This window comes from Akanthomyces muscarius (assembly GCF_028009165.1).
Source record: "Akanthomyces muscarius strain Ve6 chromosome Unknown contig_16, whole genome shotgun sequence".
In the NCBI taxonomy this organism is placed as follows: domain Eukaryota; kingdom Fungi; phylum Ascomycota; class Sordariomycetes; order Hypocreales; family Cordycipitaceae; genus Akanthomyces; species Akanthomyces muscarius.
The window spans coordinates 550758-571301 of record NW_026611617.1 but is presented as its reverse complement, the minus strand read 5'-3'; the positions used below and the strand labels follow the sequence as shown (position 1 = coordinate 571301).

At 56.2% G+C, this 20544-nt stretch overlaps 6 protein-coding genes across 6 annotated transcripts; 4 read left to right on the top strand and 2 right to left on the bottom strand.

Moving 5' to 3' along the window:
• Nucleotides 1-1659: 1659 nt before the first annotated feature.
• On the top strand, nucleotides 1660-3971 carry LMH87_008216 (uncharacterized protein; the record flags this gene model as incomplete). The annotated part of the gene is made up of 6 exons (XM_056195819.1): nucleotides 1660-1783; nucleotides 1844-1925; nucleotides 2009-2888; nucleotides 2940-3585; nucleotides 3745-3813; nucleotides 3892-3971. 6 exons carry the CDS (start codon nucleotides 1660-1662, stop codon nucleotides 3969-3971), a joined length of 1881 nt encoding a protein of 626 aa, XP_056057308.1.
• A 184-nt stretch (nucleotides 3972-4155) lies between these two features.
• Nucleotides 4156-5038, bottom strand: LMH87_008215 (uncharacterized protein; the record flags this gene model as incomplete). Its single annotated transcript, XM_056195808.1, has 2 exons — nucleotides 4156-4618; nucleotides 4719-5038. The coding sequence occupies 2 exons, from the start codon at nucleotides 5036-5038 to the stop codon at nucleotides 4156-4158; spliced, it is 783 nt and encodes a 260-aa protein (XP_056057307.1).
• A 1175-nt stretch (nucleotides 5039-6213) lies between these two features.
• Nucleotides 6214-8369, top strand: LMH87_008214 (uncharacterized protein; the record flags this gene model as incomplete). Its single annotated transcript, XM_056195797.1, has 7 exons — nucleotides 6214-6273; nucleotides 6397-6455; nucleotides 6630-6655; nucleotides 6710-6754; nucleotides 6832-7238; nucleotides 7291-7476; nucleotides 7527-8369. 7 exons carry the CDS (start codon nucleotides 6214-6216, stop codon nucleotides 8367-8369), a joined length of 1626 nt encoding a protein of 541 aa, XP_056057306.1.
• Nucleotides 8370-9458: 1089 nt separating this feature from the next.
• Nucleotides 9459-11837, top strand: LMH87_008213 (uncharacterized protein; the record flags this gene model as incomplete). The annotated part of the gene is made up of 1 exon (XM_056195785.1): nucleotides 9459-11837. The coding sequence occupies one exon, from the start codon at nucleotides 9459-9461 to the stop codon at nucleotides 11835-11837; it is 2379 nt and encodes a 792-aa protein (XP_056057305.1).
• A 1462-nt stretch (nucleotides 11838-13299) lies between these two features.
• LMH87_008212 (uncharacterized protein) lies at nucleotides 13300-15565 on the top strand (the record flags this gene model as incomplete). Its single annotated transcript, XM_056195773.1, has 5 exons — nucleotides 13300-13484; nucleotides 13550-14640; nucleotides 14690-14850; nucleotides 14906-14971; nucleotides 15020-15565. The coding sequence occupies 5 exons, from the start codon at nucleotides 13300-13302 to the stop codon at nucleotides 15563-15565; spliced, it is 2049 nt and encodes a 682-aa protein (XP_056057304.1).
• Nucleotides 15566-16000: 435 nt separating this feature from the next.
• On the bottom strand, nucleotides 16001-17812 carry LMH87_008211 (uncharacterized protein; the record flags this gene model as incomplete). Its single annotated transcript, XM_056195761.1, has 1 exon — nucleotides 16001-17812. One exon carries the CDS (start codon nucleotides 17810-17812, stop codon nucleotides 16001-16003), a length of 1812 nt encoding a protein of 603 aa, XP_056057303.1.
• Nucleotides 17813-20544: the final 2732 nt, after the last annotated feature.

The window sequence follows — 20544 nt, the reverse complement described above, 5'->3', positions numbered from 1 at the left end:
TCGTCTGGAAATGTTTGAAACCCTCACAGCTGTGCGGCTGGTCGGCGTCGATTGCAGGCTGGAGGGGGGGGGGGTGGGGGGAGAAGGGCTGCCAACTGCTAAAAAGGGAAGTATTGTGTGTGTATTTTCTGGCATTATTATTTTTGCGGTGCAAATGCATTCTTTGAGACTGGCTCACCTTTTCTCCGTCAAGGTAAGCTCTGCATTTCAGAGAGTTGGCGATGGCTTCGGAAGGACATTAAATGTAGTCAAGCCCAGGTAGGTCATCAAAGTTCCCAACCAGAGTGCATGCACTACGTAGGCAATTGTTGTCGAAAATAGCAGCCAGGTTTGTCGTATTTTCTTGAGCGTCAGATTTAATTTTCATGCCGGCCATCACCCGTGTACCCGTGTGCCATCATCATCGGAGCAATACATTTACGACTACACCGGCACTCCGTCGCTGCCTCGCACGCACCCACCGCAGATATGAACTGCGCGTCCGTGAATAGGCAAGTAGACACACGAATAATTAATTAGCTACCAGCATCGGGTGGGAGTGCATGCAGAGCACGCCCCCCGCCATCAGGCCAGACTGCACATCTCCGTCTTGGTCTCGCCAGCGGGCACACCCACCAAAGACATCACCCCCCTCCCTGAGCCAAAACTGATGAGCAGCGGGAGAGGGAAAGACCACGTTCAGAATGTTCGGAACAAGGCCCGCTTCATTACCTAAACCCACCGCTGTAGCGGCGTTGGCTTGTGCTTGTCTCGAGGCGCAACCGAGAGAATCAGCCACTGGTTGTGCCACCAGCCGTGATCCGTCGTGTGCGTGTAGTGCACCTGCAAAACCTGGTACTGTAAGCATCAGTAAACTGTAAAGGTGTGCGGCCTGCGTCGCCACACCCACCCTCCACAAATAGCCCGCGCCCTCCCCCTGCCATGCACTGCTACAAATTCCCCAGCCCACTCCCCCCAACCACCACCAACACGCCCCCGAGAGCCCAGAGCCCTACAGGCTACTGACACCTGTGTCTTCCCCTGCCGCCTGCCGCCAGACGCTAAAAGACAGAGGCCCCTCCCCACCCCCCCTCCACAGCCGGTGGCTTGCTGCAAGCACCACCACCAGCGCCAACAGGGGGTCCCACTCTGTCCCATCATCCCCAGTGCCAGCCTGCGCCGAGCCACCAGCACCTCCCAGAGCGCCTTGCGTTTGGGGCTCCATCTTCCTTTTCTTTCTCCTCTTGCCAGTGCGCTCTTGTTTTTCACCTCCCCTCCCGCATCTCACCATCTCCACCATCCAACCATTCACCATTGCCATCAGTTCCTCGATTGACGGCACAGGCGCAGAGGTGCTTTCCAGTCGTGCGTCTCCTTCCATCACGATAGCGCCCTCCGTGTCCTTTGCCTCTCTCTCCGCCTCGGCGTTTTCCTCCCGCGACAGTCTGCCGGACACCCCTCGACGCTGCGAGCGTTTGCGTTCGATTCTCTACGCCGCCAGCTCATCGCCATCACCGGTTGCTTTTCCTCGCGCAACTCGCGTTGACAATTGTTTTTTGTGTTGCTTTGATACCCCCGCCAGCCGAACCGCCACGACAGCCACAAAAAGTTTCCCAGTGACCAACGACATTGTTGGCGCGTCACTCTATCAACCACGTCAACACAGATTGTCTTATCGCCATGTATTCCCACCGTGGTATGGGGGCTGTGCCCCCAAACAACGCTCGTCTCAACGAGCTTCTCGAGCAAGTTCGTGCCGAGTTTGATACCCAAATCCGCCAGAGCGATGGCTTTGAGCATCAGAGTATGTACTCGGCTGCCCGCCCCCCAAACCTCCATACTAACTTTGTGCGTTTGGAACTAGTCTCTGCTCAGGTTAGCGAAATGCAGCTTGTTCGCGAAAAGGTCTACAGCATGGAGCAGACGCACATGACTCTCAAGCAAAAGTATGTCTTGGGCGCCCGGAAGCGCCTCTGGAAGCGCCAGCTCCAGCTTCATCACCAGTCTGCCGCTAACCAAGTCGCTGCAGATACGAGGAAGAAATCGCCATGCTCCGTCATCAACTCGAGGCCGCTCGCAAAGGCGCCCCTGCCCCTGGTATGCCCGGTCCTCCCCAGCACGCCGGCCCTTCTCAACCACCCTCCATCACTCCTGGCAACGGTCTCTTCAGCGGCATCATGGCTGGTGGTAACCAGCAAGGTCTAGCTCCTCCTCAGCAGCATGGGCCTCCTCAGGAGCAGATGGGCCCTCAGCATCAGATGGGTCAAGGCCCTCCTGGTCTCCCAGGCCCTCCTCATCCCAACGCCCAGCAGCCTCCTTACCAGCAGGGCTACCCCCAGGGTCCTCCGGCCCCAAACGGCATTGGCCCCCAGCCTCCTCAGGCTACCGCTTCTCCAGGTCCTAGAGGAGGTCGCGGTGTCGGCCGACCCCCGAACGCCGTTGGTCCTGCCACTCCGCAGATCAACACCCCGGCGCCGTATCCTGCTAATGCTTCGCCGCAAGTCAGCCACCCTACGCCCGACCACCGCCTCGGCCCACGCCCTCCTCCCGTGGGAAACTCTCTTGGTGACCTCGAGGTTGATTCTGTTGCTCCTCACAACAAGAAGACTGGCAATGACTGGTACGCCATCTTCAACCCCCAGGTTCAGCGCGTTCTTGACGTCGACCTGGTCCACTCTCTCACCCACGAGAGTGTGGTCTGCTGCGTGAGATTCAGCCATGACGGCAAGTACGTTGCCACCGGCTGCAACCGCTCTGCGCAGATCTTTGACGTCCAGACGGGTGAGAAGATCCTCACCCTGGAGGATCACGGCGCCCAGGACATGACTGCCGATCTGTACATCCGCAGTGTCTGCTTCAGTCCCGACGGTCGCTACCTAGCTACCGGCGCTGAGGACAAGCTGATTCGCGTAAGTTATCGCGCCAAGTTTTGATGAATTATCATGCTAACCGTTCACTAGGTCTGGGACATTCAGACGCGCACTATCCGCAACCACTTCTCGGGCCACGAGCAGGATATTTACTCGCTCGACTTTGCCCGCGACGGCCGCACCATCGCATCGGGCTCCGGCGACCGAACCGTACGACTTTGGGATATCGAGTCTGGCACCAACACTCTGACCCTCACTATTGAGGATGGTGTCACGACTGTTGCCATTTCTCCCGACACCCAATATGTCGCCGCTGGTTCGCTCGATAAGAGCGTCCGCGTGTGGGACATTCACTCGGGCTTCCTCGTGGAGCGTCTCGAGGGACCTGACGGACACAAGGATTCGGTTTACTCGGTGGCCTTTTCGCCCAACGGCAAGGACCTCGTCTCTGGTTCCTTGGACCGAACCATCAAGATGTGGGAGCTTACCGGCCCTCGCGGCGGTCCCAACGCTCAGCCCAAGGGTGGCAAGTGCGTCAAGACGTTTGAGGGTCATCGCGACTTTGTCCTCTCCGTTGCACTCACCCCCGATGCCAACTGGGTGCTCTCCGGTTCCAAGGACCGCGGCGTGCAATTCTGGGATCCCCGCACCGGCACGACTCAGCTCATGCTTCAGGGCCACAAGAACTCGGTCATCTCTGTTGCGCCCAGTCCCCAGGGTGGCTACTTTGCCACTGGTTCCGGCGACATGAAGGCTCGCATCTGGTCGTACCGCCCTTATTAGGGTGAGTGCGTGTTTTCCGCAGCGGGCAGTCTTTTGGCGTCGTGATATCCCCGAACCGTGACTGGGATTGGGGGATTTGGGAATGTTTTCTTTGCTTAATTTTTTTGGCTAGCAAATGTCTATGCGATTGTTGCCAAATACTGGGACGCGCCGGATAAATCCGAGGACGAGACAAAAAGAGGTATGTTTCCGGCTCCGTGTGAATATTTTTCTGGAGATGCAAAGTGACGGGAAGCTGTTTGGGCGTATGGGAAAGAAGACCAAAGTCTCCTTGTGTCTTCTTTGATGTACGTTGAACCAGGGTGCTTTGGCAGCAATCTGGACGGCGATTTGGTCTGAATTCACTATTTTGTCTTTGTAATGAATGATATTATATTATAACTACACAGTCCCAAGTTATGTCGGGAATTGGTCATGATGGTCGTGACGGTCGTGATGTGACCGTAACGTAGGGTCGTTTCGTCGTAAACTTTTACAGGGTCTTGTACAGGCCGCTGTGGCGATGCTGTCTCTGGTCGCGTATTTATAGCGACCCGAATAAGCTTGACAGCTCATCACCCTTGGCTTTCTTTTTCGATTTCTTCTTCTTTTGCTTTTGATCGGCTTCCAGTACTTGGTCAGCTTTCTCTATGCTGCGCACGGGGCGCTTCTTATTCGATTGGGTATCGCTGTCCCTGTTCTTCGCCGCAGCATCCTCGTTGGGAGCGGGGCTTAACCGCTTGGATGGTTTGGGCGCAACCCCAGCGATGCGATCTCGCGAGATGGTCACGCCTCTGTCTGTGTTCTCGTCTCGGCCTTGTCGAGGTTGATTGGACGTGGAGGGTGTTGACGACGGGCTAGTATCCGCAACAGGACGCTGTGCACCGGAAGACTGCTGTTGCGGCGGCGATATAGAGTCGAGTATGGAGTTTACGCTCGCAAGGGCGCTGAACAGCAAAAGACCAAGCGCGGCGTGTTGGTTATCGGCAATGAGTTGGGAGAAGCAGCTATCGAGATTGCAAGTTAGCCAGAGTGTCTGTTTTTTTGCTGGGCTGGATCAACTCCATAGAGAGTGCATGAATGCAAAGACCATAGGTTTGTACATACATATACGCCTTGGGGACAGTGTGGTTCCGGAACAGAGCCAGGCGCGCAAGAAGCTGCTTCTGGGCACGTTTGGCCTTGGCCTTGGCCGCGGTGCTCTTCTTGCTACTGTCAGTGTGCGGCTGGTTCAAAGCCTGGTGCCGGTGCAGATCCGCTGCCAGAGAGCGGGCACCATGCCGAAACTGCCTAAAGGCGGACCACCAGTGCGAGGCGCTGTGCTGGTTGCGATGGCGGTAGTTGAAGGCGTCGAGGATGGGCAGCAGGGACGCGAGCTTGGTGGTGAGGCCGACGTCGGTCGCGGCCGCTGCGATGGCGAGGTCCATGGCTGCTGAGTAGGGGAGAGGCGAGGGTTATCGCGCGGACATGGTCGAGCAATGTTGGGAAAAGTCGTGGAGCGAGAGCCGGATGTCAAAGTTTTGGTGGAATGGAGAGAAATTCGGGACGGGCGGCAGGCAAGGAAAATGGCCGGTCGTCCAAGCAGTGGAGGCTGGAGGGGCGCTGATTAGTTGTTTAGTGCAACGGCCACGCCCGCCAAGCTTAGAGGCTCGAAACTTTTTGCATGGATTGTGGCAAGGTCGAAGAGGCTGAGGAGAGCCAATAATGTAGACTGTGTATCAAATTGACACGCCCACTTCTGCCCATCTGCCGCGTCGGACAGGTCCGGTCTGGCAGCGGCCGAGATTGCGGGGTGCAGGACGAGACCATCTCGAGCCGGCGTCACTGGGCAGGATCGCCAGCCAAGCCAGGGACGGGGAGGCGGGAGAACTCGGCAGGGCTGGAATCAAAAAGCTTGCGCCGAAAGCAGGCAATTGGGACGATTTCTGGAGGGGGCTCTGGTCGGTCTGTCGTGGTCCGGTTCAGGTTGACGCAGTGCTGCCCACACGAGCAAGGTTTGTCTTTTTAAAGTTTCAATCTACGGATAGTTTGGTTCGATGGCGGACTTGTAAATAGGATTACGTGTTGCCGGTGGGCTGGCTCTATCTAATCACGGCAAAAGTCCCCAGGGCACCAGCAGATTACCGACTTGGCACCGTCAATCGCTGACTGACTGAGCTATTCTTGTGCTGTTTCAGTTCAAGTGGCTATTTCAAGATCCGTCGGTAGATGGCTGTCTAATTTGCACGTGGAAACGGCGGCGGTCCGAGGCCCCGATTGGCCCATTCGTAGGGACTTGCTACCTTATTCCAAGTTCCCCCAGACCTGTCAACTGATCTAGTCTGAACCTTTTAGCCGCGCTGCTCTTTGCCTGCTTCGTTAAAAGAAAAGCGGCCGCCTGTTTCGTCTCGTCCCTCTCCCGTCGGTGACGCAGCATTTGTGCTCGAGCTAGGGCAAGGATTGCATCTGTTTCAGTTCCATTTCTATATTTTTTCTGGTATTAATTTACCTGGGTTCTCGCCCCCGCTGCAGGCAAGGTCGATCCAAGCAGGCCCCGTCTTATTAAAACGGCCTCCGCTCCCCCCCCCCCCTCTGGCATCGCCCAGCATACATCTTCTCTCGTATGGACCTTGCGAATCAAACGAATCGCCCATCCCACACCACGAGACCCTCTCTTTTCCGTGTACGTCTCGCCCAATCCCAGCGCGACGGTCTCGCTTCGCCAGATGCCGCGCTGTCTCCCGTCGACCCTGGTAGTAGCACTGGCCCGCTCTATTGGTGAATGTGAATCATGACACACGTCAAGGCTGGCCAGCGCCGTCGAGCCAAGGCCCCCAAGGTTCGGACCGGCTGCCGAACTTGCAAGTAAGTTGCCTTTACCGCCGCTTTATTCAGGTCGCTCGCTTGAGCCGAAGCCGCGCGATGATCAAGGGTTTCACGCCGTGGGTTCGGTGTCTGGCCTGTCCACCGCGGCACGTCCCGCGAGGGCCGGGTCTATAAACATTCGACATCGTGTAGGGAAACACCATGCTAACCAAGCATTTCTCGTGTCCGTTTGTGCAGGGGTATGCTCCAGCTATTCTTGCATTAATACATCACCTAAACTAATCCGCACTCAGCTCGCCGCGTAAAATGCGATGAAGCTCAACCCTCTTGCAAAAGATGTTAGCTTGAACCCCGACGCCCTCCATGCATGTATATGCCGTGTTTGGCATCTGTTCTCTAACGACTGTCACTTCAGGTATATCCACCGGCCGCAAGTGTGATGGCTACGAGCCTCTGCCCGAAATCAAACCCATTCGATTCGTGACATTGATGCACGTTACGTATCCCCCAAACGAGGTGCGCTCTTTTCAATACTTTCAGGAAAAGACGCTATCGCAGCTCTTCACATTCATCCACGAAGATATATGGACATCACACATAGTTCAAACGGCAAACATGGATCAAGGAATCTGGCACTCTGTCATTGCACTGTCATCCTTTCATGAAAACTTTGTGCGCCACGGCTACTCTGGCCCGCAGAACCACGACCGCTTCGCGCTGAAACAGTACAACATGTCCATCCAGGGTATACTGGGATCGCAAAGAAACTCTAGCAACGCACATGTGCATTTGATATCGTGCATTCTATTCATCTGCATCGAGGTATGCCAGCTCTCGCCGCAATGCAAACTAGGCTAACGGGCGATTGCCGCAGGTGCTTCGGGGTAGAACATTGACTGTCCTCCAGCTTCTGGTCACGGGATATGCAATTTTGAAAGAAGAGCGTATGCGTTCATGCTGTGCATATACTGAATCTAGTGGACCGTCTGCATGTGATCGAGACGCGCTCTTTGCCGCCGCCGACGTCTTTTTAAGTCGCATAGCGGCGCAAGCATACATGGTACGTTCGTCCTACCAAAATCGCTGAAGCGGATTTTAACTACGCTGCAGTTGGTCAAAGGCGTAGACCCCAACCTCGCCACTATGGTGGCAGAAATTCTAGACTTTGAGCAGTTTGCCTGGAAGGAACGGCCAACCTTTCACACGCTCAATCAAGCCCAGCACGCGCTGAGCAACCTCAGACTAGAACTGGAGACGTATAATCAGGCCGGAGTTGGCATGGTGCCCGTCAAGCTGCGGTGGTGGGTGACCGCCTTTGAAGAGTTCAAAAAGGACTATGCGGATCAGCTCACAACCCAGGAGGGCAAGAGAGGGCTTGCGCTGTTGGAGCTTCAGCGACTCTACGTGGGCGTGGAAACCACCGTTTTTGACGGCCCGCCAGGCGCGGAAGAGGATCCGCTGCGTTGGGATGCGCACACGGATGCATTTCGGGAGATGATTCGCCACGCCGAGGCGGCGACAGATGCTGACAGCGGCAGCCAGCACGACACGGTGGCAGCGACCAGCACGCGCAAGGGTCCCCAGTTCCACATGCACACAGGCGTCGTGCCGGTGCTCTACGGCATCATCCACAAGTGTCGCGACCCGGCGATTCGAAGACGCGCCATTGCCCTCATGACCAGATCGCAGCGTCTGGAAGGCGTCTGGGACAGCCAGGTGGTGCTGGCCGTCGCCATGCGCGCCATGGCCGTCGAGGAGCAGGGCCGGACGCCGACCTCGTCGGCCGAAATTCCCGCCGCGGCCCGAGTGCGGCGCATCGCAGTGCTGCCTGTGCGTGAAGGCGAGCAGGGCCAGACGAATCCCAAGTCGTACGTGGTCGGCTACGAGATTGACAAGACGTGGGCGTGGGAGCAGGCCGACAACATAATGGACAGGAGAGCGTCAGACCGCTGAACGACAATTACTAGAAGCCATATTTACGATGAGCATGTATTTTTACGTCATTTGAATATTCAGGAGTCTTGAGGCAATTTTACGTAAATATCAGCGTACATCAGTGTTGCTTTCTGTGTGTTTGCAGGGCTGATTAGCGGGGAGGGCATGTCTGCACGTCTGGGTCAGACAGATTTAAACTTTTTCTCACTCGGCATAGGGAGGTGAATGAAAAAATTGTCCGTGATTGAAAAGCATGTGCTACGATGCATGTTGTCGAGGCTAGACGTCCAAACGTCCAAGTCGTTTAATTTGGCGTACCCTTCGGCGACCAATGCAACCTCGGCGGGTGGCGCCGGGAGATGTGCCAAGCACGATTCTTCATTTGATTTGACGGCTAGGGCTTCACGTTGGGCCCGTTATCCATCTCGTCAGAGGCAAGAGGGGGGGACCCTGTCAGTTGAGAGGTTGACCGGCAAGGTGGTATTTAGACTCTGCACCACGAGGGCCGACACCCGACTTTCCTCGGGCCTCTGCCAGTCTCCATCTGTCGTCTGCTAGTTCGGGTTGTTGATGTAATCGCCGACCAAGGGTCAGAATCAGTAGACGAAATCGGAAGCCGTGCGCAAGGAATTCGATCTTTTGGCTCCCCGAGTCAGACTACTTACGCCGACTGCCGGATCAAGAAAGGCGTGCCTGATACTAGAAAAGGCCTACTACTTTTCCAGGCTAGACCTCGCGATCAAGGCTAAAGAGACGTCGGTATTGCCACGTTTTTATCCGTGCCTTTCGGCGGGACAGAGGCAACTAGTCTGTCCGTGCATGGCTTATCGACGTGTCGACGTAAATGGAGCTTTCGACAAGCTGCGCCATGATGTCGGGGGGGGTAGACCCTGTGCGAGGACTGTGCGCATCAGCCTCTCCCACCTTTGCATGAAGCATCTGTGATTGTTTACAACTGGGACCGCTCCGCTCCCAGGGCCCGGGCAATTCCACGTTTTTCTTCCCGCTCGGATGTGCCTGCGTTTATAGTTTTTGCTCTACGGATCTAGAAGAGATGGACTTGGCAGTGTCTCACCCACGGCCCTCGGGAATGGGATACGATAAAGGATGATGCAGGCCCGTCCCATTCCTAAGCGTGTCTGGGACAGATCCACGAGAGATTTGCGTCCATTTCGGCACGCCCTCTACTGTGTCTTTTCGTTTTGCCGTTTTTTTTGCGCAGCGTTGGAAAGTGAAGAGCTTGTGAGCACCATCACCATGCGGTCCACCGGCCTCGTTTACACGCTTTGCACGCTGCTCTTGGCGCTGCTCTTTGGCAATGCTACGGCTATTGTCTCTGCCAACACCACCGACGGTCGCGACGCCATCTCAGGCAATGCTACCTCTGGAGGAGGCTCTGGTCAGGGGAGCTTCACAGAAGACGCTGGCAAGAGCAAGTACCTCCTCGGCGTCGGCAAGGCTGATATTACTGGTCCTGTTGCCGAAGTAGCTCTGACTGGCTATGCCAACCTGCAGCAGATTGGTTCCGGTCTCCGGCAGAGACTCTTTGCTCGTGCCTTTATCATTGGCGATACAGAGGACCCTGGCGCCAGAACTGTCTATGTTGTCCTCGACGCCCTGGTCGGCGACACCAGCGTGCGCTTTGGTGTCCTCGACGCCCTGTCCAAGCTTGGTGACGACTACAAGATGTACGACCAAGATAATGTCGCCTTGGCCGCTGTTCACAGCCACTCTGCGCCCGGCGGCTGGAACAACTACCTGACGCCTCAAATTCCAGGCCTCGGTTTCAACGACGAGAGCTACAACGCGCTCGTGGATGGAACGGTGCAGGCCATCAAGCGCGCTCATCAGAGCCTGACCGAGGGGAAATTGGACGTTGGATACACTGATATCAAGAATGCCGCCATCAACCGCTCGCTGTGGGCTTACCTCAACAACCCCAGCGAAGAGCGTGCCCGATACGCCGACTCGACCGACAAGACCATGACGCTGCTCCGCTTCACACGCTCCGAAGACGATAAGATTATGGGCATTCTCAACTGGTTCCCGACCCATGGCACCTCCATGTACCGCAACAACACCCATGTTGCCGGCGACAACAAGGCTCTCGCAGCCTGGATGGTCGAGCAGGACGCCAGGTCCAACAGCCGGTATGCCGACAACTTTATTGCGGGCTTCAGCCAGGCCAATTTGGGCGATGCCTCTCCCAACGTGGAGGGTGCTTTCTGCGAGGATGGCACCAACGCCCAGTGCCGCCTCGAGGATGCCACTTGCAAGGACGGCACAGTTCTCAAGTGCCAGGGCCGTGGTCCCTACGCCGGTCTGCCCGACTTTGGCGCCAAGAGCTGCCACGAGATTGCCACGCGCCAGTTCAACGGCGTGCAGAGAATCATGAGCTCCAACGACTGGACCTCGATTCATGGTCCCGTCAAGTCATTTCACTTCTTCCACGACATGGCCGGGTGGGAGTTTGACCTCCCCAGCGGCGAAAAGGCCAAGACGTGTCCGGCGGCGCTGGGCTACTCGTTTGCGGCGGGTACCACCGACGGCCGCGGCGAGTTTGACTTTATCCAGGGCGACGCGGGCAAGCCTCACAACCCGTGGTGGAACTTTGTCGAGAACATTGTCAAAAAGCCGTCCCAGGAGCAGGTCGACTGCCACAGTCCCAAGCCCATCTTCCTGTCTGCTGGCGAGCTCAGCTGGCCGTACGCCTGGGAGCCGAATATCGTGGACATTCAAATGTTCCGCATCGGACAGGTCTTTGTCATTCTCAGCCCCAGCGAAGTCACCACGATGAGTGGACGGCGCTGGAAGGAGGCCGTGGGCAAAAAGGCGGCGGAGCATGTCAAGGACCCCATCGTGGTTCTCGGCAGCCCCGTCAACGTGTATGCCCACTACGTCACGACGCCGGAGGAGTACGAGATGCAGCGCTACGAGGGTGCCGCCACGCTGTACGGCCGCCACGAGCTGGATGCCTACATCAGCCTCAGCACCGGCAGCATGCGCTACCTGCAGGCCAACTCGACCAGCAAGCCTGACCCGGGCCCCACGCCGCCCAACAACACGCAGCGGTCGCTGCGGCTGCTCCCGCCCGTGCTCTACGACACGGCGCCTTGGGGCCGCAGCTTCGGCGACGAGGTGGCGCGGCCCAAGCCGGCGTACACGCGCGGCGAGGTGGCCAAGGTGACGTTCCAGGGCGCCAACCCGCGTAACAACCTGCGTCTCGAGGGCACGTACGCGGCGGTCGAGAAGAAGGGCGGTGACGGCACGTGGACGCAGGTCCGGGACGACGCGGACTGGTTCCTGGTGTTTACGTGGCGCAAGACGAGTGCGGTGCTGGGAAGGTCCGAGGTGGACATTGAGTGGGATACGGCGGGCAATGCCGAGCCAGGCACGTACCGCCTCAAGTACTATGGTGATGCCAAAAACTATGGCTCCAGCGTCAAGGGGTTTACTGGCACTAGCAGTCAGTTTTCACTGCGATAGATTGTATCCGGGGTGCTGTTAATGGTTTATTATGCCTTCTTCGTATATATTTGTATTCTTTTTGTCGTGCATATTCCAACAATTCAAGCGTTTTATGATGTTGAAAGCGTGGACCTCTTTAACGCGTATCTTACCCTGTAGACAATATTTGATGTCGCTTTCCGCCACTTCTACTGGTTAGTCTGTTACTCTCGGCTACCACTGCTCTATTTTGCCTCTCGGTTGAGTCTTCGGTACTGGGGTTGTGGAATTTTGCATTGCAAACGGCAACTTTCGCTGGTCGTGGCAATGAATACTGTAGACGACAATGTTGGAGCGACTGTTATGGGAATGGATGCCGTAACTTCAATCTTGGCACACAACATGCTAGTTGATAATGAAACTGAAAAAAAGAAGACGGACCGGCAAACAAGGATGAACAAGCCGGCCGTTAAATAGCAGCACAAAATGCATCAAGCCCTGCTCACGAGATCAACAACGCATGCATGGATTGTCTCACCTGCGATGCATGGGCCGACCAGAACCACCACACTAAACTGCCGCGATACGCCGCGGCAATCTGTAGATCTAGGTTCACTACTGGTCCGTGTATAATCCATAATTAGCCTCTATTCGTTCACATAGGACCATATCTTCAGCGACCAGGATGCCCGAGAAGTCAGACGGGACCTGGTATACGGCTAGCGCAGGTACACAATGCCAGGGCCGAAGGTCTCGTCATTACTGCCAAGCTGTCACGGATATAACCTGAATTTGTCTGCAAATTGTTACATACGACCACAGGCAACAGAAAATACTGCGTCCCGTTTGCTCCGCATTCGTCAAGCTGTTGACCGGCAGATTAGTAGTTGGGTCGGTGACGACCAGCGAACACCGGCTGTTGTATGTTTTCTTTTTGCCTTTTTGTTAAATTCTATACGCTGTCGAGCTACGTCTGTACTTTTTTTACAATATTCTTCCATCAAGCGGGCGCAACGGGAAAACGACACCAATTGCACAACTCCGCGTGGCTATGATGTACTTTGTGTGGTGCTGTTAGTACAACGGGACTGTCCCGCTCGCACATCAGTGGGCTTCCCGGCTTCGTACGTTCGTATCTGCTGGAGTGCCCTCGTGACAGGCGCTAACGAGCTGCCATCGCGCATCAAGTTAGTGGCATCCTTGGGGTTAATCAAAAGCTTGATAGGAGTGGGGGGCGCGCAGAGTCGTACCATGCTGCCTTCCCCTCTCGCCAACCCGTCCTCGATCCATTGCACGCATTGAGAATTGCTTTCGAGCTTTAAAAAGGATAGCGAGATCCACGTGCAAGAACCGTGTCGATGCTCACCCGGTGACAAACAACGAGACACCCACTCCTTCTCAGCGTGCATCTGCCCATCGATCGGGAGAGCAGCGGGCTCGCGGGCGACAGACTCCACAAACAGACGACGCTCCGCCAACGTTGCAGCCTCAAAGTCAAGCAATGGCATCGCTGCCGCAAGATTGCAACCCGGCGGCATGGGCTGAACACGACGGGCGAGCTTCGCCGTCTCGAGGTCTCAACACGGGAAACCTGGCCGAGGAAAACGTCATTGACGATGAGGAAGAAGGTGACTTTGGCGATGAAGAGACGGGACGACTGCTCATTTCTGGAGGCGATCGGAGGAGGTACATCTGCTCTTCGTTGGCGAATTGGCTGTTTCGTGAGGTTCTGGTGCTAATTGCGTTTTCAGATCATCGGTCGGGCACCGTATTGCGGCCATGGCCGATCTCGGCGGTGTCAACAGCTTTCGATCCTTTGCACGCAGCTGGCAGCGTGCTGCCGAGTTTGCCGAAGTGATTCCCCGACGGCCGAGCATCGTGTACAATGAAACCACCGAGCGAGACGACGCGGACGAGGAGGCAATATACTATGGCCGCAGCCCCGTCGAGGCGACGCCCACCGTCCGCTCGGGTTTGCTCTCCCAGCATCTCGAGGGAACAGCGCCGACAGGGATACCGGGTGCTAGTCATGGGCTCGATGGTCATGATGGACCCGTGCAGGAAGACTTCCGCACCCGCGAGGGGAAGCACCTGGATGCCGAAATGGCTGCTGGCGCGCTCCCAGCCGGTTCGTCGTCCAGCCGGTCGAGCATCTTTGCGGCGCCGCATCTCTCCTCGCCGTCCGTCATTGGAAGCTACAGCTCCTACCGCGGGTCCCAGTACGGCACCATGAGCTCGGGCGTCTTGCGGCCGCGTGCCTCCATCATCCCTCGGCGACGGTCGAGCGCTGCTGCCTCGGGCGTCCACGAGGATCCCGCGTTTGGCGAGGAGAACCCGATCCTGGTCAAGGAGGTCAAGCAGGGCGACAAGGTCGTGCTCACCGTCGACGGCCAAAGCACGCTGCCGCAGTCGACGTTCAATGCCATCAACGCCATCATCGGCGTTGGCATGCTCAGCCTGCCGCTGGCGTTTCGCATGAGCGGCTGGGTGCTGGGCATCGGCATCCTCACCCTCACGGCGGCCGTGACGTCGCACACGGCCAACCTGCTGGCGCGGTGCATGCGTCGCGACGTGACCCTGATTACCTACTCGGACCTGGCGTACGTGTCGTTTGGCCCGCGCGCCCGCGTCGTGGTTTCCGCGCTGTTCACGCTCGAGCTGCTGGCTGCGTGCGTGGCGCTGGTCATTTTGTTTGCAGACTCGCTGGACCTGCTGTTTCCGGACTTTGGCGACGCGACAACGTGGAAGTGCGTCTGCGCAGCCCTGGTCCTGGGCTTGAATATGTTGCCGCTGCGGTGGCTGAGCTATACCAGCGTCGTGGGCATCTTTTCTACATTCTGCAGTACGTGAGACTTCCAATGCGCAGGCGCGCCATACTAACGAGATGCTAGTTGTTTGTATAGTCATCATTGATGGCCTGGTGAAGAAGGAAACGCCAGGTTCGCTCTGGGAGCCTGCAGTCACCCACCTGTGGCCATCCAACTGGCTGGCTTTGCCATTGGCGTATGGGCTAATGGCCAGTCCTTGGGGTGCCCATTCCGTCTTTCCTTCGGTAAGCGCAGAGCGACTCGACTTGTATTCGGAGCACTAACTGCAATTTACACCAGATTTATCGAGACATGCGACACCCTCATAAATGGCACAAGGCTGTCCGGGTCACCTTTTCATTCTCCGTACGTTGACCTGCTGAACGTTTGCTTTCATCGCTGACCCTGGCTTAGTACGTTTTGGATACCTGTCTTGCCGTCATTGGCATCCTCATGTTTGGCGACGGCATCAAGAACGCCATCACCTCCAACATTCTCCGGACCAAGGGTTACCCGCCGGGCCTTACCGTTGTCATGTGCGTCTGCGTCGCCGTCATCCCCCTCACCAAGATTCCGCTCAGCGCGCGACCGCTCGTCACCACGGCCGACGTCATTTTCGGTCTCCATTTCGAGCAGCCACATGCCGAGGGCGGCGGCGACGTCGGCCGCCCCTGGGTGCGGGACGTCCAGCGTGCCAGCGTGCGCGTCGGCGTCGTGCTCGTCCTCCTCGCCATCTCCATTGTCTTTCCCTCCTTTGATTCGGTCTGTGCATTTCTCGGAGCCGCCCTGTGCACGCTCATCTCCGTCATCTTTCCGATTGCATTTTACCTGAAGCTGTTTTGGGATGATATCCCACGGCTGGAGCGTGTTATTTCATGGGTTATTATTGTTGTTTTTGCCATCCTGGGCATGTTCGGGACTGCCTGCACGTTTCTGCCCAAGAGCATGGTTAACGCCTAGGCGGGCACTTTATAGATGATTCATGAATACTTTTAAGCGTCACCTTCTACTTTGGTCTATCTTGGTCTGACTTGTCCTACCGTAACGCCACGCATCACTTGTCAGACGTGCGAGCAACGTCAGATGTGTATCACCCAGCTGTGGATGAACGATACTGCAGTACCACCACATGCTGTGCAACTTGCCTGATTGGGTTCCAAACGCCTGGCACAACTTGCTCGGCATCATTGACTAATCACATGTACTTGGAACATAATATGAGTGGGTAACCTCTGGTATTTCCTATTTATAAAGACTATCTAATACACAGAAAGCGGGTCAAAATCTGACATTGACGTCCATCTGCGAAGCATGCTGTATACAACGTAGCTTCAACAATTGCACGATGTGGTGACTTCGACCACGATTGGCGGTAGGCAGTAGCCCGAGGGACTCTTACCAGCCACCAACCCACTCAATATCCCCAAGATCCGTGCGTCCATCACGACGCCAGTTCAGATCTCTGCCCTTGCTTACGGGCAACTCCTTGGCGCGGTCCTTCATTGCGCTCCGTAGTGTTGTATCAAAAACGCCCGCCTCGTTAGACTTGTACCCAAAACCAAAAGAACGACGGTGCTTCAAAGCGTGTGGCTTCTGGTTGTCCATTGCAGAGCCGCCGCGGCGGCGCTCACCGAGAGCAGACCACTTGTCAAAGTTGTTTCGCTTCGAAGGAGGAGAGTAGCGTGGCACGGCCTCGGCCGGCTTGGGCAGGATGGGCTCGTGGAAGAAGAAGCCATCAGCCAAGTCACCGTCAACGTCGCCATCGATCTGGTTAACCTCGGGAACTGGTTGAGAATTCTCCTTCTCGGCGTCAAGGACACTCTCGTGGCTCCATGTGCGTGAGTTGAGGGTCTTGAGAGCCTCGCGTTGCTGCTCAAACTCTTCCTCCTCATCCTCATCCCACATATCGCTCCAGCTCTTGGAGACCGGGTCGCGTCGACCAAAGACAGACGACATGGAAAGCGTGAGTGGCTTGGCCATGGTGATCGGCAGTGAACCTGCAGCAGGCGAGATCTTGGGGCGCCTGGGCTGGCTGATTGTCATGGACTTCATCGCTGGCATAAGATGCGACTCCAGTGTCGAAGACATGGACGGCGTCTGAGGGGCAGCCGAACACCAGTCGACAGTATTCTCGGACTTGGAGAAGAGGTCTTCGGTGTAGCTCTCGTCGTCGGGGATCGCGCTGAGTTGACGACCAGTACGCTGGGGAGTAGCGTGCAGGGCGCGTGTCCAAGGAAAGGCACCAAACTCGACTTGAGGGCTTTGCAAGGAAGGTGTGCGGAGGGGCTCTCTGTTGGCAGAGGCCACCGTCGCCTTTTCAGCACCACAAAAGTCGTCCAGGGACTCGTCATCGGTGGTGAAGGAGACGACGCGCATCAAAGCTTCTCTGGCGCCGATCAAAGAACGTCTCCTGGGGTCCAAGTTCATGCACTGAACAATGACTTCGTACGTGTCCTGGGACATCGAAGGGAAGACGTCGAACAGGCTCTGCTTGTCCCGGGAGTAGTCAAGGAAGAGAGGATCGGCCTCCGTCGGGGTGGTGAAGGGGTTGCGAGAGAAGAGAATGTTGAGAAGGCAGATACCAATGGCCCAAACATCAGCCTCGGCAGGCGAGTAGCCAGCACCAGCAGAATCGAATTGCTCAGGAGCCATGTAGCGATCGCTTCCAACAGTCATCTCGTATGACCACTTGTCAGTCGTAGCTAGACCAAAGTCACCAAGCTTCATGGCACCATCCTGAGTGAGGAAGATGTTTTCAGGCTTAATGTCTCGGTGGTAGATGCCCTTGGAGTGGATGTATTCGACAGCGTCCACAAGCTCTAGCATGAATTGACGAACGTGCTCAGTCTGGAGAGGTCCATGGCCGTTGCGGATCGCTTCGTAAAGATCGCCCTGGCCACAAAACTCCAACACGAGATAAATGTGGGCTTCGGTTTCGAAAGAGTGAATGAGGTTGACGATGTTGTCGTGAGGACTGATGGCTCGGTGAAGAACCATTTCCTCGGAGCGCTCATCAACGGCAAACTCTTGGCAATCGCCTTGGCCGGCCTTTTTGGTCAAGCACTTGATCGCAACCGGCTGGTTGGATGCAAGATCCTGCGCCATAAACACCATGCCGAAAGAGCCGTGATTGAGTGGTGAAAGGGTTTGGAAGCGACCTCCATCGAGGAGGACGCCTCCGACAAAATTATCCCGCAAGCATTCCATGCTTGAAGGATTGAAGGATATAGAAAAGACGAAAAAGACAATGAAAAAAGTTGGCAAGATAGATGCAATGAATCGCACGCGAAAATGAAGTGACGGTAGTAGTTGTACAAAAGAGTCACGGGTGTGTTCCGTATAATCGCTTTGACGGGAAAGTAGAGGTGCTGCGCAACAAAAAGCCTTGAACGAGCTTTGGTACAAGCAGATCGAATGGTGAAGTGGGTGATGAAGATGAGGAAAGTATTCGATGTATGACCGAAGCAAGCGAAAGCTCAAGTTGGAATGTACAGGTAGCTGTGGTGTAGAAAGCGATGGTGCACCCGGCTCGATTTGGGTGACTATGATGGTGGTCGTGGCTGAATCAATGGCTCATTTGAAAAAAAGTTGACAATAATAGAACAAATGAAATGTGGTGTCGAATCGTCGGAGTAGCGAGTAGGCGGGTGCCGATGGCGACTTTCCCAGGTTCGAAAAAACCGACAAAAAAGAAGAAGAGGCGTTATAATGACATCGAGGTCGTGTGTGAGAGTGTGTGTGTATAGTTTTGACGAAGAAATGAATGCGGCAGCGAAGATGCTGTCGAGATGAACGCAAAGACGGGGTGGGGCGAAGCCGTCTGGGAATTGAACAGTCGAGGTTTGAGATTATTTGTTGAGGATGAAACGAAACTGGCGAAGGGTGTAGTGAGCGGCTTTGTCGGGCCAGACGAACTGGAACCTGTCAGAGCTGAGCTCTCCCTGAGGTAGAGCTGTCACCAGGAGGAAATGGTGTCCGAACGGGCACGTGCCGAGAGTTGACGTAGGCGTTTGGGTGAAAGCAAAACGGAATTGAATCCCAGCGACCAAGAGTGATTGGACGTCTATTTAGCTTGCGTGCCTTGATGGATGACTGTTGTTGGAGAAGCCGAGACCGGTGGATCGTGACGTGGTCGGGGCGAGGCGACGGGATTGCGGGTCGGTCGTCAGCAGTTGATGCGAAAGCGTGCGGAAATGTTCAGCAGGACTCCAGATAAAGACGATGCTGATCGAGTCCGTGAGCCTTCTTTCTCTCGACAATGATTGGCAATGATAGTCGAGCGGCGAATGGAAGCCGTTGGCTGTTGCTTGCAGAGTGTGGACGGGTGTTTGGAACGGTTGGGAGGTAGCGTTTGGCGTGTGCGACGCACCGGTGGTGGCGTGAACACAAGAAAGCTGCAAGCTCGAGGAGAAAGAGGGCCTTCACGACGGAAGTGTGGCGAGCCGTGAGAGAAGCGGATGGACAAGAAGGAGGACGGGACGGGATAAAGAAGGGTGAAGAAAGGTTAAGAGAGGAAGGAAGTGAAGGGCGAGTAAGGGAATGGCGGTGATGAGGATGGACTGGATGGAAGCAAGTGGAACGGGGGGGTCGCTAGTCGAAGCACCTGGGACAGTCGCTGGGCCTGCGGTTCCGGGGGTGGTGGGGGGAGTTCGATGGCGCTGCTGCGGCGGCGGATACCAGGTACCTACCGGGTGCACAGTGCTGCGCACTGTAGGAGGGTGGTCTCGAAGGAGACTGTCGCAGAATGTGGACCAGACTGCACAGTACGTACCGGCTGGCGTTACGATTACGTGTGGATACCTGGCGAGTGTGACCTGCCAAGTCGCGGTGCAGTGCGAGTGCTGTGCTCTTTGTGCGCACCTGGGTGGCTGACAGGACTGGACAGTCCGGGTCTGGGTTGACCTGCAGCCTGGCGCTAGCTGCCTCGACTGGTACTAGCTCAAACCATGTCTCTTGCGTCTCATTGGCTGTGCGTGATCAGCGGCGTATTGCGAGTGGCGCCTCACAGTGCTCATCTACCGTGCGAGCGCATCACCAGGGGCCCGAGGCAGGCCAGAGTCTGGTGTCTGGGCACCACAAGCCGGTACTTACGACTCGCCTACCTCCCGCGTGAGCACCACGGTACCCGCTAACCAAGGCTACAGAGCGGTGTCGCCGCCTGCAGTTCTTCCCCAGCGCGCCGCTTCAGAACCCGCAAGCTGGGGGTGCGTGCCCAGGCGCTACGAGCACCTAATAATACCTGTCCGCTACTGGCATTCGGTTGCCTAGTGGAGCGCCAAAACAACACGCAGTCCAGCAGCGAAATGACGAGAGGCCAGCGTGACCGGTCCGCACCAAGCCTAGCCAGTTCGCACGGTATACTTTCCTTGCTCATGTCGGCTTCACCGCCCGGTACCATCCATCACAGTACCGTTGCGACGGCCCAGAGCTGACACGCTACTTGCGGTCCAGGTCACGAGCCCCTCAACAGACTCAGTCTGGAACTGATAGATTGTATCGCTCGCACGGTGGCAACCTGTACCGTGGCTCACTAGCTGACGCCATCAGGTCAAGTCGACGCATTGAGCGATTACGGCCCATTGACAGATGCGGTCGCTGGCACGGCCCAACAAACTGCCCAGAGCTTCTGCTGCCACCGTGTTATCTGATAATAAAGTTGCTCTGGGGTGCCGATCCAGCAACCAATTGCCCCGCGTCGTGATCAGCCAGTTATCATTACAAACGGGCTGCTGGCGTGTCCAATCAATGGTAGGCACAATGATATCTCGCCGCAAGCGATGCAATCAACAATCCAAACAAATACACAATCTCTCAAGTAGATGGTGTGCCGAGTGTTTGGCTCTGTCTTCGATGTGCTTCTGTTTCAACCGTCCATCAATCAGGGTTCTTCATTGGGCTGGGCTGCTGGCATGCACTCCTATCAGCCTGCATGTCCCTGT